Source organism: Salvia splendens, chromosome 3 (genome assembly GCF_004379255.2).
Source record: "Salvia splendens isolate huo1 chromosome 3, SspV2, whole genome shotgun sequence".
In the NCBI taxonomy this organism is placed as follows: domain Eukaryota; kingdom Viridiplantae; phylum Streptophyta; class Magnoliopsida; order Lamiales; family Lamiaceae; genus Salvia; species Salvia splendens.
In genome coordinates this window covers 5,681,190-5,697,475 of record NC_056034.1, presented here as the reverse complement: position 1 = coordinate 5,697,475, position 16,286 = coordinate 5,681,190, and the positions used below count along the sequence as shown (strand labels likewise).

General features: G+C 39.6%; 2 protein-coding genes across 5 annotated transcripts; one reads left to right on the top strand and one right to left on the bottom strand.

Moving 5' to 3' along the window:
* Positions 1–35: 35 nt before the first annotated feature.
* On the bottom strand, positions 36–4,996 carry LOC121794560 (protein NEOXANTHIN-DEFICIENT 1-like). Of its 2 annotated transcripts, none has more exons than XM_042192773.1 (11): positions 4,733–4,996; positions 3,018–3,112; positions 2,818–2,901; positions 2,657–2,720; positions 2,374–2,420; positions 1,240–1,294; positions 992–1,030; positions 745–904; positions 612–675; positions 460–527; positions 36–357 (listed from the first exon to the last, which is right to left on the bottom strand). In XM_042192773.1, the coding sequence occupies exons 2-11, from the start codon at positions 3,080–3,082 to the stop codon at positions 164–166; spliced, it is 840 nt and encodes a 279-aa protein (XP_042048707.1). In that variant the 5' UTR covers positions 3,083–3,112; positions 4,733–4,996; the 3' UTR covers positions 36–163. The 2 variants fall into 2 exon arrangements, with proteins under 2 accessions (XP_042048707.1, XP_042048706.1); XM_042192772.1 differs by having other exon boundaries at positions 36–368; positions 471–527; positions 4,733–4,986.
* Positions 4,997–12,848: 7,852 nt separating this feature from the next.
* LOC121794556 (aspartokinase 1, chloroplastic-like) lies at positions 12,849–15,770 on the top strand. 3 transcript variants are annotated; one of them, XM_042192767.1, is made up of 7 exons: positions 12,849–13,305; positions 13,380–13,462; positions 13,575–13,615; positions 14,194–14,348; positions 15,134–15,313; positions 15,391–15,486; positions 15,576–15,770. In XM_042192767.1, the coding sequence occupies exons 1-6, from the start codon at positions 12,943–12,945 to the stop codon at positions 15,466–15,468; spliced, it is 900 nt and encodes a 299-aa protein (XP_042048701.1). In that variant the 5' UTR covers positions 12,849–12,942; the 3' UTR covers positions 15,469–15,486; positions 15,576–15,770. The 3 variants fall into 3 exon arrangements, 2 of the variants coding, with proteins under 2 accessions (XP_042048701.1, XP_042048702.1); XR_006049311.1 differs by having other exon boundaries at positions 12,851–13,305; positions 15,134–15,282; XM_042192768.1 differs by having other exon boundaries at positions 12,850–13,305; positions 15,134–15,282; positions 15,391–15,770.
* The last annotated feature ends 516 nt before the right edge of the window (positions 15,771–16,286 follow it).

Here is a 16,286-nt window from a genome sequence, read left to right as displayed (position 1 = left end):
ATTGAAAAGAAGGCCAGCAATAGTAGCAACCAATATAAGATTAAGAGACATTTATTTCCCAACGATATTTAGACTGAACAAATCATCTTGCAAATCAAAGAATGAACATGTGGAAACTACGGAGGCAAGCTATAAAGTAACGACAACGACACGGGTCACTTTTTCATCCGTGCTTCTCCTGTGGAACGATTGTTGGAGCTTCCACCTTCATTTCCAGACAGTTGAACTCCAAGGCTAGAATAGGCTTTGATAGCATCACGGAGATGCTGAGGTCTCTCTTCTCATTTCCAGAATCCCCGTCCATACCCTCACCATCCATATTTGATCCAAATGGACCACACACTTTAGCTGGTGACACTGCTCTCACCCTCAATAAAGTTGAATAAATAAGCAAATTGTGCATTGTTGAAACAAAACATTTAGATGAAAATAAAGCTGAATATGGTGTAAAATAATTACTAGGAAGAAACCTGCATCCAATCTGGCAAGAATACTTAAGGAGGTGAGGATTGTGCTCTGTGCGGCCGCTGCATTTTGTGAAAAACCAAAAACAGTTTCATTTACAGCGATCTCCAAAGGGTGGAACTTCGGAAAAAAAGTAAAGTGAATACCTAAAGCTTGGGAGTGACATCTTGATTTCTGGGCCCATCCATCTTCCAGTGTCTTTTTGAGATGCTGCCAAGTAAAAACGAGTTACTTATAGCACGATATCAAATTGACAAGAGAAGGCAGCAGCATACTGACCAGCAGAGGTGAGTTTTATACTGCACAAGTCCATGGCTATGTGATTGTTCATCTCTTCTACTTGTATATCCAAACATTTCTCCATGCTATCACTGATGCCAATCTTGTTCATAAAGCCACCAAATCGACTCCTTTTTGACACGGGAAGTGCTCTCACGCTCTAGTTAATACAAACTTAGAAATGTTAGATGGAAATACATCACAGGTTGTGATTCCTAGAGGCGTATGCATTCAGATTGAAGCCCACCTTTGTAAAATTGGCAACTCGGCTAGGGAGTCCGACGTCCTGCAAAATATTTTTAGGAAATGTTATTAAAGTTTTGCAGGGAGCTCTGCAGCTGGAATGTATGACCATGAGATTGTATAGCATGCCTATAGTTTGCCTAGCTAATTTCAGGAAGCTATTTCATATCAATCAAAACTGAACCCTTGAACAGGAAGCTCTGTGATGAATGAAACGACAAAATATGGCAAACTGGGAACTCCAAAGGCTACCTTTTGTCCGTGGAGGCATGCTTTGTCACTGTTTACCAGCACTCTTGCAGCCCATCTATCCATAAAATATATACAAGGGAGCTTGTCAGTGTGAATACTTAGCAAAACTACAGCTTCACAGTCTAGATGATAGAGGACTAATACTGAAAAATGTTGAGTTTATTAGTAAATTGGCTGAACATCTATGCAAGCACATCATACGTAGAAACAAAATCTTGTCTGTATGTGTCAGATGATAGTATAATAATATGCTTGGAACAAATTTATCAGCTGCAATGTAAATTAATACTATATAACAGCATTTTCAAAGTGGTGCAACTAAGGTCATCGTCTTCCAGTAGTAAAATGTAGGAAAGCAGAAAATGACCTAATATCCAATACTCCCGGAGCACAAGATAAATATGGACTTAGATCATCCACGTCCAAACTTGCAGGATTACTCGGTAAGGAACCAGTCATACAAGGAATTGTTAAGTTACAAACCCGTCCCACATCGGATGAGGGAGGGAAGTTGGAAGGTGTATATAATTTCTGTCCAACCCCAATTAGGTTGAGGCCTTTTGGGAGTGACCCAAAAACAAATCCGTGCTGGCTTGACCCAAAGCGGACAATATCAAACTAATGTTGCAGTCGACGATCCTAACAAGTGGTATCAGAGCCCAGGTGGCTATGGGTTGTGCCTGGATGAGCCCCGGTTAGGGTCGGGCCCTGAAGGACTCGGGTTAGAGTCGGGCCCAGGATGACCCAGGGGCCAGGGCTGGAACGACCCATGTTCGTGTCGACTGCGTTCCCGATGTGGTCTCGGTTTGAGGGGAGGTTTGTTGGGTTACAAACCCATCCCACATCGGATGAGGGAGGAAAGTTGGAAGGTGTATATAATTCCTGTCCAACCCCAATTAGTTTGAGGCCTTTTGGGAGTCACCCAAAAACAAATCCGTGCGGGCTTGCCCCAAAGCGGACAATATCAAACTAATGTTGCAGTCGACGATCCTAACAGGAATATGAGGTATGAAATCTCATTCAAAAATCATATAAGCATGTGCAAAATAGTAGCTACATATATAAAGAAAATAGTCAGACAAAGTAGTTTTGACATTATATACAAAATTCACAACTCGTTCGCAGAATACTTACGCACAAGAAGTAGGAGGGTTCCAAACAATTCCTGCTATTACTACAAGCTGAAAAAATAAGGCCAAGAGAAAAAGTAGATTAAATGCAAGTTGACATTAATTTAAGCTTATCAGACAGATCCTTGTTTTCATGTTCCTAAATAGAAATGAATGTCCCCATAAACTGCATTTTAATATTCTATCAAGTTGTATTATTGTTTTCAATTATCTCAGGAATCATGGTAGCCTCACATGGGCTTATCAGGAATAAATAATAAAAGTAGGTAATATAAACAATGAAAAACCTCATCAAATATTCCAGCAGGACTTTCCTCGTAATTAGCAAGAAAGAATCCTCCAAGAGTATACCTGCAGAGTACATAGATAGTACCAACTAGTAGTATTAAAAAAAGATTTTGACTTTACGTGCATCTGAAGAAACAAGCTGTTTACGCCACTGGTTTACCCGAACGCCTCTACTAATCTGAGTTCTTTGGGAATGAATGCTCGAGCTGTCTCTGCCTTCACAAGATGGAGCTGGTACAAGGCACTGAAATGTCAAGACTGAGCACTTTATGTACATTTCGATATTTTTTTTCCATCAAGAACTTGATACAAAATATTAGTCAACGAAACTTCATTTGAAATGAGATAAAAAAAACTTGCCTTCCCTTGAAAATCCACGGTGGTTTACCATATCCTCGAGAAGAATTTACTTCTGAAGTGTCCATTGTTTCAAGCAGCAAGAAAACTTGTAGTCACTGCCATAGAGAGTTCCAACATCAGAAAAGAAATTAAGGAACACTAGAATCAAACAACACCAGCTTCATCTTCAGACAGACCTAATCATAAACAAAACGAAAAAGGCATGCAATCTCGTGTAATATTTTCATCAGAAATATAATGACTTAGCAATAGAAGCATATTTGTAAGCTACATGCAGACACCATGCACATTCAGCAAGTTGGGACTTAAAAACTTTTTCAATTAAATAAACATTTTCAGCTCACAACATAGAACACTGCTCACTGTTTATCATCATACATAGTATTGTGAGGGCCATGCAAGTTGCACAAGTTGATATAATATACTAATAAATAATCAAATAATACTATATTGCCTGAGTTTTTGTGCAGATGGTCCTACACGCTAATTAATGGCATCATCAGTTCCAAATATAGAATATCATTGAGGTTACCGTAAATACCAATCATCAGAATACAAGTTCATAGATTTCTTGCATATTAAAATTACATTAGCATTAAAATCAAATAAAAAGGTTGCAGTTTATCTAGAAACACAAGCATAACTGATCACACGGTTTATTCTCCAGATACATCAGAAAGACTGAGAAACACACAACCATGTTGCCCTATCACTTTCCCAAATCCAGCAACAACCCAAGGGAAATTTTGCTGTGTCAGACGAAATGCCAAAGCTTACTGATAATCTGATATAGGGTAATACCTTTCTCATCAAACGAAGTATTTAGATGAAGAGCCACATAAATTATGCCTATAGTTAGCCCAAATCCTTGAGGTTGTGAATATATCTACATAACTTAAAACAGCTAAATCTTGCCATTCTAACCTCGAAAACAATGAAAACAGTCCTTGAAAGTAACTAATCAGAAAGAATGAACTGAAAAACAAGAGGGCTGGCCCTTGAGCTGCAATCCCTAGTTCTATAAGGGGGTGTTCGGTTTGCAAGATTGTATCCGGGATTAAACTTGTAGTGTGTTTGGTTCGTAATATTCAACCCCACAATTCAATCCTAGATGGATAATCATGGGATAATTAGTCATAGCTAACCCCCTATGACAAAAATAATCTTACAACTCAATCCTAGATTGTATCTTGGTATTATTTTATCTTAAAAACCGAACACCACCTAATTTGATTAATGGCAATGGCAAACTAGGGCAAGCAACTGTGTGTTCATTTCCTACTATACTAGAAAGACAGTAAGCTCACTTCACTATATCTAATTTTGTGCACTTCTTCCCTAACAGTCAAAATCTAGTAAGTAAAACACTTCCATTTAATGTTTCCAACAAGACCCTCATTTAATGTTCAGTTAGAAAAAACTTCCATTTGAATCTAGGGGACCAGCATTGTGCATAATGAGCAGACATGTATAAAACTTCATGGCATACAAAACAATACTTATTCAGAAAGCTTGTGTGTGTGTGCGTGTGTGTGTGTGTGTGTGTGTGTGTGAGAGAGAGACAGAGAGAGAGGAGGGCAAACCACACAATACTTGATAGCAAATGGCAAAGAAAAGGGGAAAAAGATAAACATCATATTCAAGAAAAGCAAGCAAAAGAAGTCGGCAAGGGCAAAGGGCGGTCATATGTACGAAAAACAAACTAAAAATCAAACCTTTATCTTTTTCAAGCTGTTGGGTAATTAATCCCAGAAAGAAAATATTCCCTAACTTTCGAGTTTTGTTTTGAATTTATACTATGAAACATAAAATCGTGAGTGGGTGGAGTTTTGATAGGAAGGGATGAGGTTATGGGTGGCGAAAGGAGTGACATCATTACACAATAATAAGAGTAGATAACCTATAGTTTAGAGTTGTTAGAAACGAGTACATTCGAGAGTACTGTACTTAATTTTGTTGTTGCCACTCCCTAAACAAACCCACACGACCTCTCATTTGGCGGCAGCTTTTTATTACACTAAACAGTCCCCTGTTTTTCAAGATTAGTTACTCATTACTTTTATACTTAATCTATCATTATTAAGCAAATGTTTGAAGGGTAGGTTTCATGAATCTGATGCTACTCTCCTTGGACATGTATGGCTGTTCGGTTACTATGATTAGCTATTGCGTCTTTTATAAGTATGCCTACTTAATTTTCACTTCAATTTTTTTTCACAATTTTTTCTTGAATCTAAAATATAGTACTACTAGTATATAAAAGTGTTTATACAAATTCAATTGTGTTATTCTAATATCTATATATTTGGATGAAGTGCAAGTGTGCAACTCTATATTTTAGGAGAGAATAATGAATATATACCTAATACTCCCTCTGACCCACAAGAATATGCACTCTTTTCTTTTTAGTTCGTCCCACAAGAATATGCACTTTCTAATTTTGAAAATCTCTTCTCTCTATTGAGGAGGGAGTATAGTTCATGATCAGTGCATGTGACCGGCCCGCGAGTGGGCGTCGTCATACTGACGCAATAAATAATTTCTTTTTAAAATTCGATTTTAAAAAAAATTAAAAACGGTAATATTATCGTTCAACGATAATTTAATAATTTTTTTTTCTATAAATACTCATCTTTCATTGATTAGTGCATGTGACTGAACACCTCTATTTCAATTCAATTGTGTTTTTCTAATATCTATAGATTTGGATGAGAGTGCAAGTGTGCAACCCTATATTTCATGAGAGAGAATAATAAATATATACCTAATATAGTTCAATGCATGTGACCGAACACCAATATACTAACGGTGTCACGCTAATAAATAACAGAAAAAAATTTAATCATTTATGTTGATAATGGAGATCGTTAGGTCATCCGCATCACGTCTCGATGTTGTCTCTATCTCGTCTCGAAGAGACGAAACGGCATCGAAACAGCGATGCAGCCATCCATTTCGGTCTCGTCTCGGCGGGCGTCTCGGCCCGCGAGTGGGCTTCGTCAAGCGGACGCAATAAATAATTTCTTTTTAAAATTTGACTTTAATAAATAAAAAAAATTAAAAAACGGTAATATTACCGTTCAACGGTAATTTTAATAATTTTTTATTATTTTTTCTTTTTTTATTCTATAAATACTCCTCTCTCATTCTCATTATACACACAAACACACATCTATTATTCTCAATTCATCTCTCTTTTCTCTCCAATTTTCATCTCACATCTCCAATTTTCATCTCAAAATGTTCGGCGACGGAAACTCTGGCGGCTCCAGCGGCTATGACTTGAACACGTTTGGCGACTGGGGGGGGGCATGTACAATGTCTTGGGTGCTTCCAGTTCCGGTTCGTCGACGCCGGGCACCCAAGGCTCGTCGACGCCGGCGGCGTACCAACCACTCTATTTTGATATGGATGCATACTCTCGTCCCTCACCCCGAGGTATGGGCAATTGCAGGGATTATCACAAATTAGGGAGGATTTTTTGGATGAACCCAATCCGGAAGGAGGACGAGGCGGTGGAAGCTCCGGAGGTCGCACATTCGACGCCGTGGAGGAAGAGGAGGATGTAGGCCGTCATCCATACAACCGCAACGACATGATGACTATGTTCAACGCTTAGGTCAGCGTCTCGTACGATCCCATCGTCGGGAATCAACAAACCCGCAAGTGTTTTTGGAAAAAGGTCATCGACGCCTACAACGAGAACAAGCCAAAGGGGTCCCGCCGCCGCACCATGAAGATGCTCAGCAGTCATTTTGACCGAGTCGACAGAGATGTCAAAAAATTTTGCGGGATCTACAAGAATGAAGCGCGAATTACCAAAGCGGAGCCAGTGGAGCCGACTTTCTGAGAACGGCTATGCGAGTCTTTTTTTACGACAACAACAAAGAATTCAAACATGTCGATGTTTGGGAGACGGTCAAAGACGTTGAAAGGTGGCAGCGGTGTCCAGTCCAGCACGGGCTCGAGCTCGAAACGCACGAAGCACACGGCGGGTGGCCAATACTCGTCTACTGAGGGCGGGTCAGACAAATCCTCACAAGAGGTTAATGCAGGGGGCTCCTCCAGTGGGGCGTCGTCGGCCGCAAGGGACCAAGGCGGCGAAGGCGGCTAGAGGGAGGAGGGGCCGAGGCGAATCAAGCCAGGCGGGCTCGGTCTCTGGCTCGAACACCCTATTGTCCATGTACTTGACCGCCACAATGGCTGACACTTCCACCATGACGCCTCCCCAATATCAAGCCCATCTTGCCGGAATTGAGTATATGGCAAGACAAATTGGTATTCCGCCTACAGGTGGCTTGAGTGCATCGCCACCGCCTTCGGGGGATGATTCATCGGCGGAGTAGTTTTTTAAGTGTGTAATTTTTAATTTCTAGTATTTTAAATTATGTCTATTTTATTTATTTTTTAGATTTTAATTATGTGCTTTTTAGGATTTTAAATTGTAATTTTATTTTATTGAATGAAGTGTGTTTTTATTAATTGAATTTGTTGGAAATAAAAATAAAAAATGAAAATGAATGAATAGTTAAGGGATGAGATGGTTAAGAGACGGTTAAGATATGAAGGGATGCAGGTGTTGTCTCTTAGTTAAGAGATGTGATGAAAAATACAGTGGAGCCCATAAATAGTAAAGAGATGAGACGGATGAGAGATAGGGATGCGGATGGCCTTACATACAACAACATGCGATCACAGATCTCCAAGTTAGTGAAAAATTATCAACAATAACTCTAAACACAAAAAATAACAATAGATAGAAATGACAAATCGCATGTCTATTGAAAAGTCACTTCGACTCATTTTAAGTGCATGTGTGTATACGATGAAATTAATTGAATCGAAATTTTATAAATCTTAAGTCGCAAACAAAAGGTACAATCTCCATATACTACCAAAAGGAACATATTATCATGTGGTTTGTCCAATTAATTGTAATTACATAACCATTCATTGTTTTTCAATTATAATTAATCGGACATATTCTTTTTCTAGATTTCATAGATTCTATAAGATTCTTACAGTATATCTTATTTTTTCAATTGGATGAAATGCGAATCTTGAACTTTGGAAAAGAATAAGTTAGTAGGTGGCGAAAAATTGACCACTAAATAAACTTTGCTTTCTTTGATGGTTTTACTGGAGAAGGGGAATGTTTCTATATCAAACAAGAAACAAAATATTTTAGATAAAGGGAATTAAACAAAGGAGCATGATTAAATATGATGGGATCTCAAAGGTGACACATTGGCAGACGAAGCTTCGTCCAGCTATTTAATATTGATAGATTAATTAAGGCATCTTTAGTTAATATATGGGTTTCATTGCTCTAAACGCGTCGAACTGCTTTCTAATTATTGGTTCCCACTAAGCCCTAGATTAATTAATAAGTGAGTGCTCAATCTTTATCGTGTTTCTCTATCTCTCCCCGAAAACCCGAAATTTATACTACAAAATCATGAAAAAAGTGTTTTCAGAAATTTAAAAAATAAAGGTTTGGAATTTGGATGTTAGATTTTTATTATATTTGTATCCAATCGAATAATCCACTCTGCTAGCTTTCTGAATAAACTCCTATAGAGTCCTATAGTGTTTCATGGAGTATATATCATAGATGAGTAACATGACACTATGGGGTCCGATGTGACGGCATCCCACGCCCTCGCCACAGCAATGGACTCCGCTTTGGTGTAGTGCGTGGACCGTTTACCACGGGCCCCCGTTGCCTCGCTGCCCTCGCCACCGCCGCTGCCGCTACCGCCTCCTCCCCTGCCGCCGCCGCCGCCGTTGCTTCCACCCGCCCCACCGAACCCGCCGACTCTCGTCGGAACGGGCGTATCCACACGGGCTGGGAGAGTATCCGGTAATCCCAGACTCAAACAACCCATCATCTGCTCTAGTGCGAATCTATCTGCATCGGTGAAAGGAGATTGGCTGGATTGGAAAGGGGTCTACGGTCACGGTTGGTTAAGAGCGCCCATGCTGGGTTTGTAATCTCCAAATGCCGAGCGACCCAAATTCCTCTGAATAGGGGGAGTTTGACTCGATCCCCACGGCTGGGAAGGAGGATAATCGCCATAACCCGATTCGTCAGAGCCGGGTGATTCGTCGTTTCTACCGTGCATTTTTAGAGAGTGAAAATTTTGAGAGTGGATGAATGGATGGAGTGTGAAGTGTGTGTGAAGATGTGTGCGGAGGAGTGGTATTTATAATAAAATTTTCGAAAATAATTAAAAAAAGAAGGTGTCCGGCCTCTGCCGGCACGCCGATGACCGGCGCACTATAGGCCGGCGTGCCTATCGGCGCGGCGAAGCACGCCCAACGCGTCCTCAGAGCCTTCTCGCCGATGGGCCTTCCGCCCCAAAAAATGCGTCCGCCTCGGGGCGGACGCTTCCCACGGTATAGGTAGGCGCGGCGACGGGGGTTCGGGGGAGGGCGGCGCTCCGCCCCTATAGTGGATGCTCTTAGTCTCACTCAAGATATCCACATTTCTCTTTTAATATGTCACACTCAAGATATCTACGTTCTATATTTGGTAATAAACTCTTCTCTGCTCATTAAAATATTCAACTACACGTTTCTCTCTACTTACTACACTTAATCATTCTTCCTAAAATCTCATGCTACTCATGAATATGGACATCTTGAGTGGGACGGAGAGAGGACTCTTTCATTCCTCTTTCTAAAATGACCTTCAAAACACTTTTTAAAGCTTCAAGCCTTCAACATTATATTCTACGCTAATAAAATCAATCATAAAGATCTTAACCTAATAAAATCATTCATAAAGATAACTTTTCTAATTTCCGTACTACTTCATCTTTCACTTCTCCCATCAAAGTCAATCCCCTCTTCGCACATTATATGCTTAGTTAATTAAACTTTACAATTATTTAAACAATCGCATGAAAATTTGAGAGATGCATGCAAGAGCCAATAGCCTGTTTAGGTTGGGGTTTAGCAGCGGAAGCATGAATAAATCAGAGAAATAGATCTATTTAACAGATTATCTAGACAAATTCTATTTGCGCAATTATCACATGTATCGTGCTCATAACTTGAATTAAAACATGCTTTTGATTAATTGAAGAGTGATGCTAAATGGCCATAATGTGGCCGGCCATAAAGAGTTAATTTAGTTCATTTACATGTATAAAAAAATAAGAATTATCGATATAAACTTATATGTGTGTAAATGTACTTGTGAGTTGATACTTATCTTTGAATTCCATTACGTAAAACACATTAATATCACGAATTATTGTATACGTTGAGCAACAATCAAGAAATGACAGTAGTAATAAGTTGAGCAAAAACTACGAAAGAGCAACACTAACATGTTGAAGATGATATAAAAGTAAAATTAAGTAGTATTAAACTAAAAATTTGAAAAAAAATCAATTTTTTTTGTTATTTAATTCATTTATGGCTGGCCATAATGTGGCCGCATAGCATTATTCTTAATTGAAACCTAAAACATGCTTTTCTACGGAACAGAAGCTGTACCTTCTTGATTCTCCAAAGAATCGCGGATGGCTTGCTACTTCTCCACGTGTCGATCTTCAATACTCGACCACGGATCTTCTGACCGGTTCCCGAACCGTATTCCGATATCAGTGTGGGTTGATCTCACCAGAACACTAGGACTCGAATAAAGAAGACATAAATTCTCACGGAGGAGAGCTGAAAAAATCGTCCAGTCCTTAATGCAGGGGGGACGAAAATTTCAATAATAATTATATATGTATATGTCTCTCATTTATTCTCCTATTTATATTTAGTTCATATTGGGTCCAGACAGGGATCTATGAAAGGTTTTGGATATGACCTCCCCCAATTAGCTTAGGACTAATTAAATTGAACTCACAATTTAATATAAGCTAATATTGGAATATTATTTGCAGCCACTACAGAAATAATATTGCACTGCCCATCCAAATCCGAAATTACGAGTAATCTGGGTTTCCATTTTAAATTAAATGTTTATTTCTCGCACTTAAGATAGAAATGTCCATTAATTAATTATTGTCTGCTATGGACGAAATTAATTAACTTCTTATTAATTCTAAGAGTGGACTTAGCACGAAACCCTTATTTATTATTCATAGAGTAATCAAACTCCAACTAGCTAGGTTACGAATAATAGAATCTTCTTTCACGCTCCTCTTGAGGACATTATCAAACGAGACTCCCCTCGCGTGCGTTTCTACATAATAGCAATCCTAGCACTACCAGATATTAATCACCACCACCCAATATATCAGGCTTATTGGGTTACGAAAAACCTGCACCATTTGATAAGTCAAAGTAGTGCATAATCAATATCGTATGCTCAATGCTAATGTATGCATATTAAGAAATACTTATTTATCAAGACCTCGTCTTTTAGTAGATAGCATAAAGACACGTCTTGCTTTTAGATCCGTTCAGTGTTATACCACACCAATGTCATCTTATTTCACTAACGCTTAGAAACAATCGGACTGACATTGCAACCTTTCTCGATAGGTAGTTAAAGTCTATCTAGGTTGTGAAATTCTTTTTTTTCTTTGTTCAGAACTGACCGTGTTACCTTAAAGTGTACGACGCTCACAACCGGCCTACTAAAAAAAATCTCGAACCGTGAAACCGCCGGTTTTCGAACCGGAACCGTGCAAACTGCCGGAAAACCGGCGGTTCCGAACTGGAACCGGAACCGTGAAATAGCCTCACGGTCCGGTTTCGACTTCGACCAAACCGGAACCGCCGGTTTTGGAACCGTGGGCATGACTAGCAGAAGCAGCTCAACTGGTTCTCGGTGGAGTACCAGAAGTGCTAGAGGGAGCAGGGCAGCGGCGAGAGTGTGTCTGATGTACGCGATAAGGTGTTGGCGTCGTACTTATCAATGTACGGCGAGTTCAAGCACTACTCCTCCTGGCTCATCGTGAAGGACAGACAGAAGTTCCAATGAGGGATTATGCCCATATCATCTGCGTCGAAGAGGACGAATAACACCACTACTGGTGATTATACGAGTAGCGACAGCGGCGCACCTCCGATGGACCTCAACCAGCCGATGTACGAGGATGAGAGCTCCGGCACACCGGTGTCCTCCTGGCGTCCCATTGGAAACAAGGCTGCGAAGAACAAGGGCAAGGCGAAGGCGACGACCTCACAGAACTCGGCCCCGACTCCGACCCCGGCCCCAGCCCCGACTTCGGCTGCGGCACATGTCTACTGGGACTTGGTGAGGGTCGCCACGCAACGGACGTTGTTGGACACGTACAATGCCCTCAGGCAGTGCGACGACCCGGATGAAGCCCAATACCTCAAGAAGATGATCGATGCTCTCCAGCGCCAATTAGGAATGCTTTAGACTAGCCTTTTTATCTGTAGTGCACTTGTTTTTTTATTTCCACTCTTGTAACTTTTTTTTAATTAAGTAAATGTAGGATTTGTCTTTGAATTGTGGAGCTTTTTTATTTATTTTGCTTGACATATTTGCAAACATAAAAATTAAATATAAAATAGTAGTTTAAAACTATGTGGCGGACTATAGGCCAATCTCATTGCAGGTGAATGAGTAGGAGGATAAAATACTGATGTGGTGAAGGATATGACGCTCTATAGGACGGACTATAGGGCGCGCTTCTGTAAATGCTGAAACCAGAAGTGATGTAAATTGAAAAAAAAATGCCGATTTTGTACCAGTCAATTATCAATTCAAAATTGGTGGCGAGTTACAAATTTTGAAACTGTGGACCGTATTTAGTTACTACTGTACTAATTCGATTAGTACTTCATTTTGGCATATAATTACGTTTTACTAGAAGACATTGGTGATTATTAAAAAAAATTATGGAAATGGCGGCGAAAAATGGAGTAACAGTGAAGTGAAGGTACTGAAATTGGAGTAAGAAAGCGAGGTAGAATTCATTCTCTGATAATGTCGATTTCACTCCACTCCAATGCTAAGATTTTGTGCACTAGATTCTACCATCAATATAACCAAAACCTTCCTTCCCCCCTCCTATTCCAACTCCCCGATCACCTCCATTTCCCTCCCAATTACCGATTATCTGCCGTCGTTGATCACAAAAGGTCCTCGATTGTTTACTGCAACAAAGATGGGGACTCCGCGTTTTCCGATCGGGGCGACGCCTTTACGTGCGTGATGAAGTTCGGCGGCTCTTCGGTAGCTCTGGCGGAGAGGATGAGAGAGGTGGCTAATCTCATCCAATGTTTTCCCGAGGAGAATCCAATAATCGTGCTTTCCGCCATGGGAAAGACCTCCAACAATCTAATTTGCGTACGTTACGTTCAAAGTAGCTTTACTGGATTCCAGTTTTTCTGTGCATTTTGACTCACGGAGTTGAATTATAGGCAGGAGAGAAGGCTGTGAGCTGCGGATTCACCAACATGTCGGAGATCGAGGAGTTGAGCCTTATCAAAGACGTGCATCTTAGGTTATTTCTATGCAGCACAGAGGGAATAACTGTACACTAGTTTTCTTAGAGTTTCTTCTATACATTGTGCAATCCAAAATACAAATATCTAGCCTTTGGTTGTGTTTTTCAGAATAGTGAACGAGCTGGGGATTGGTGTGTCTGTGATTACTGGTAAGGTTTCTTTGTGGCTGTTGCATTTATTCTCTTCAAATATGCTAACATATAGTCTGAGAATTGAAAGAGCATTTTTGCCCTTTTACACCTAATTGTACAGAGCATTAGTTTCTCAATGGTTGAAAGAATCTTAATTTTAGATATAGTGAGCAGTGATCAAGAAAATGTATTCTTATTGTAGGTTTTCACTAAGTTCTGCTGATTTAAGTTATGTAATTGCTGACAGCCATATATTTCGCACTGGTTGGAAGTTCCTTTATTTAAGTGTCTGTTCTAGATCTCAAGAAGGTGTTATTTCTGCTTGAAAGACATTCCATTGTGCATGTCATACACAAAGGAATTTTAGTAGTATATGTTTATCTCTATATAGATATTGTAAATGTATTATGTATGAGAATCATGTTTTATAATAGCAGATGAATTTCTTCGCTGTAAAAAAACCATGCATCCAGTTACTGTTTAGTATGCTATAGTTGTATGCCCTTGTGCTACTGCCTTATTATATAGATACACTTGGAACAATGATGCTATCTCCATCGGATTTTGGCATAAACTTTTGTTTTGGTTCTTCTCAGAACAACTGGATGAATTGGAGTTGCTTTTGAATGGGATAGCTAGACTGAAGGAGCTGACACCCCGGACTCGAGACAAACTAGTTTCATTTGGGGAGTGTATGTCTACGAGGGTTTTTGCTGCCTATCTTAATAGCATTGGCATAAAAGCACAACAAGTATGTTTGCTGCTCTTGCTTTCATGTCGAAGATTATACTTAACTAACTCAAACCCTAGAACTTCTGGAAATTCAATTTCTGCATGGTGTGAGTGAACATTGCTTTTTGGTTCCATAGGACATGTCATGCCTTTTTTTTTTGTTCCAAACAACACCGAAAAGTTTCTTGTGCAACCTAATGTGTAGCATGGCATCATATGGGGACCAAAACGTCATTTTTCTACCAGTATGACTTGAGTCACCATCACATAATATGAAAAAAAAAGTTAATAATATACACGATCATACTTGTGGAAAACATTGAAACAACTGAATTCCAGTCAGAATGAATGAGAGGTTTCATTGCTCTAAGTAAGGCTACTGTTACTTATATGGCACCTCCAGCCTCCCCAACATTTGGAGAAAGTTGGCACTTCCTTCTTAGGTTCTTGTTTGATGATTGACAAGGAGAAATTTGGCCTATGGGAAGTGCAGAATATAATTAATTGGTGAAAGTAATTAACAGTTGGTAGTTGTGATGTGATATTGAAATTGTGTGATCTTGCATTGTTCTAGAAATAGATAAGTAAATTCTCTTATATAATCTAGATAAGGCTTCAGCTGTTGTGGCTTTAACTTCGTTCTCTGAGACACATGGTTGAACATGTTTGTGGCTGCTCTCATCTGTTTCAAATTGTTTCCCGTTTATATTGTGAAAATGGATTATCTAACATATATTTGGTGCATTACATTCATTATCACTATTCACTATCCTCTGCCCTTATGGTGGTCTGTGAATACTGCAGTATGATGCATTCGACATTGGATTTGTCACAACGGATGATTTCACAAATGCAGACATTTTGGATGCAACCTATCCTGCTGTTGCCGCTAAATTACATGCTGACTGGATTAGCAATAAAGCAATTCCTGTAGTTACTGGCTTTCTCGGAAGGTTTTTACTCAAATCTGCTGACCCTGAGGAAGTAGTTTAAGCATCAACTGGTAGTATTTATTTACTGATTATAGCCTTTGAAAATTACAAAGGAGTTTCCATATGCAGGGATGCAAGTCTGGTGAGATAACTGCTCTAGGTAGAGGTGGTAGTGACTTGACAGCTACTGTAATTGGCAAAGCTTAGGGTTTACGAGAAATTCAGGTGAAATCATGAAGACTATTTTATGTTGACTACATATATTGTTTGATTCATAGAAAATAGCCATTCGGCTTTGCTTCAATTTCCCACAGGTCTGGAAGGATGTCAGTGGTGTTCTTACCTGTGATCCCAGTATTCATCCGTGTGCAAAACCTGTACCTTATTTGACGTTTGAAGAGGCTGCAGAGCTTGCTTATTTTGGAGCTCTGGTTATTTTTCTGCATTCTTAACTATAGGTGGAAGACATGTATATTGAACATAGCAAATTGTTAACTTTATTAAGTTGCTAACTCATCAACGCAGTGTATTAAAAATGTCAACAAATAATTTTGTTGACATTTCAATACACTGTGTTAATATTATGTGTTGACATTATAATGTCATCGCGTTGACATTTTTAATACACTGCGTTGATGAGTTAGCAGAGTTAGCAACTTAAAAAATTAGCAATATAACACACTCTAGTAAGCGCTGTGTTTTTTTTTTTTTGAGAAATTGAGTGAGACAAACTTTGTATAGTCCTAAATACAGTTGGATCAGGACGATAAGATTCCAAAGGGGGGGGGCTGTCCTTGTTTAACACCACTTACCTTTAATTACTGCAAGTTTGTAGTATTCGAACATGGGCTTATACTATCAATAACATTGTTTGCCCTAGTGTTATGCGAGGTCTATTTGCATAAGCAAGACTGTATTTGTTTTCATAAGAGCATCCACAATGGCGCCTAGCGCACCGCCTAGCCGAGCGCCGGCGCTAGGCGAACCATTGCAGGAGCCGAAAACCGCCGAGCGGTTTTTCGGAA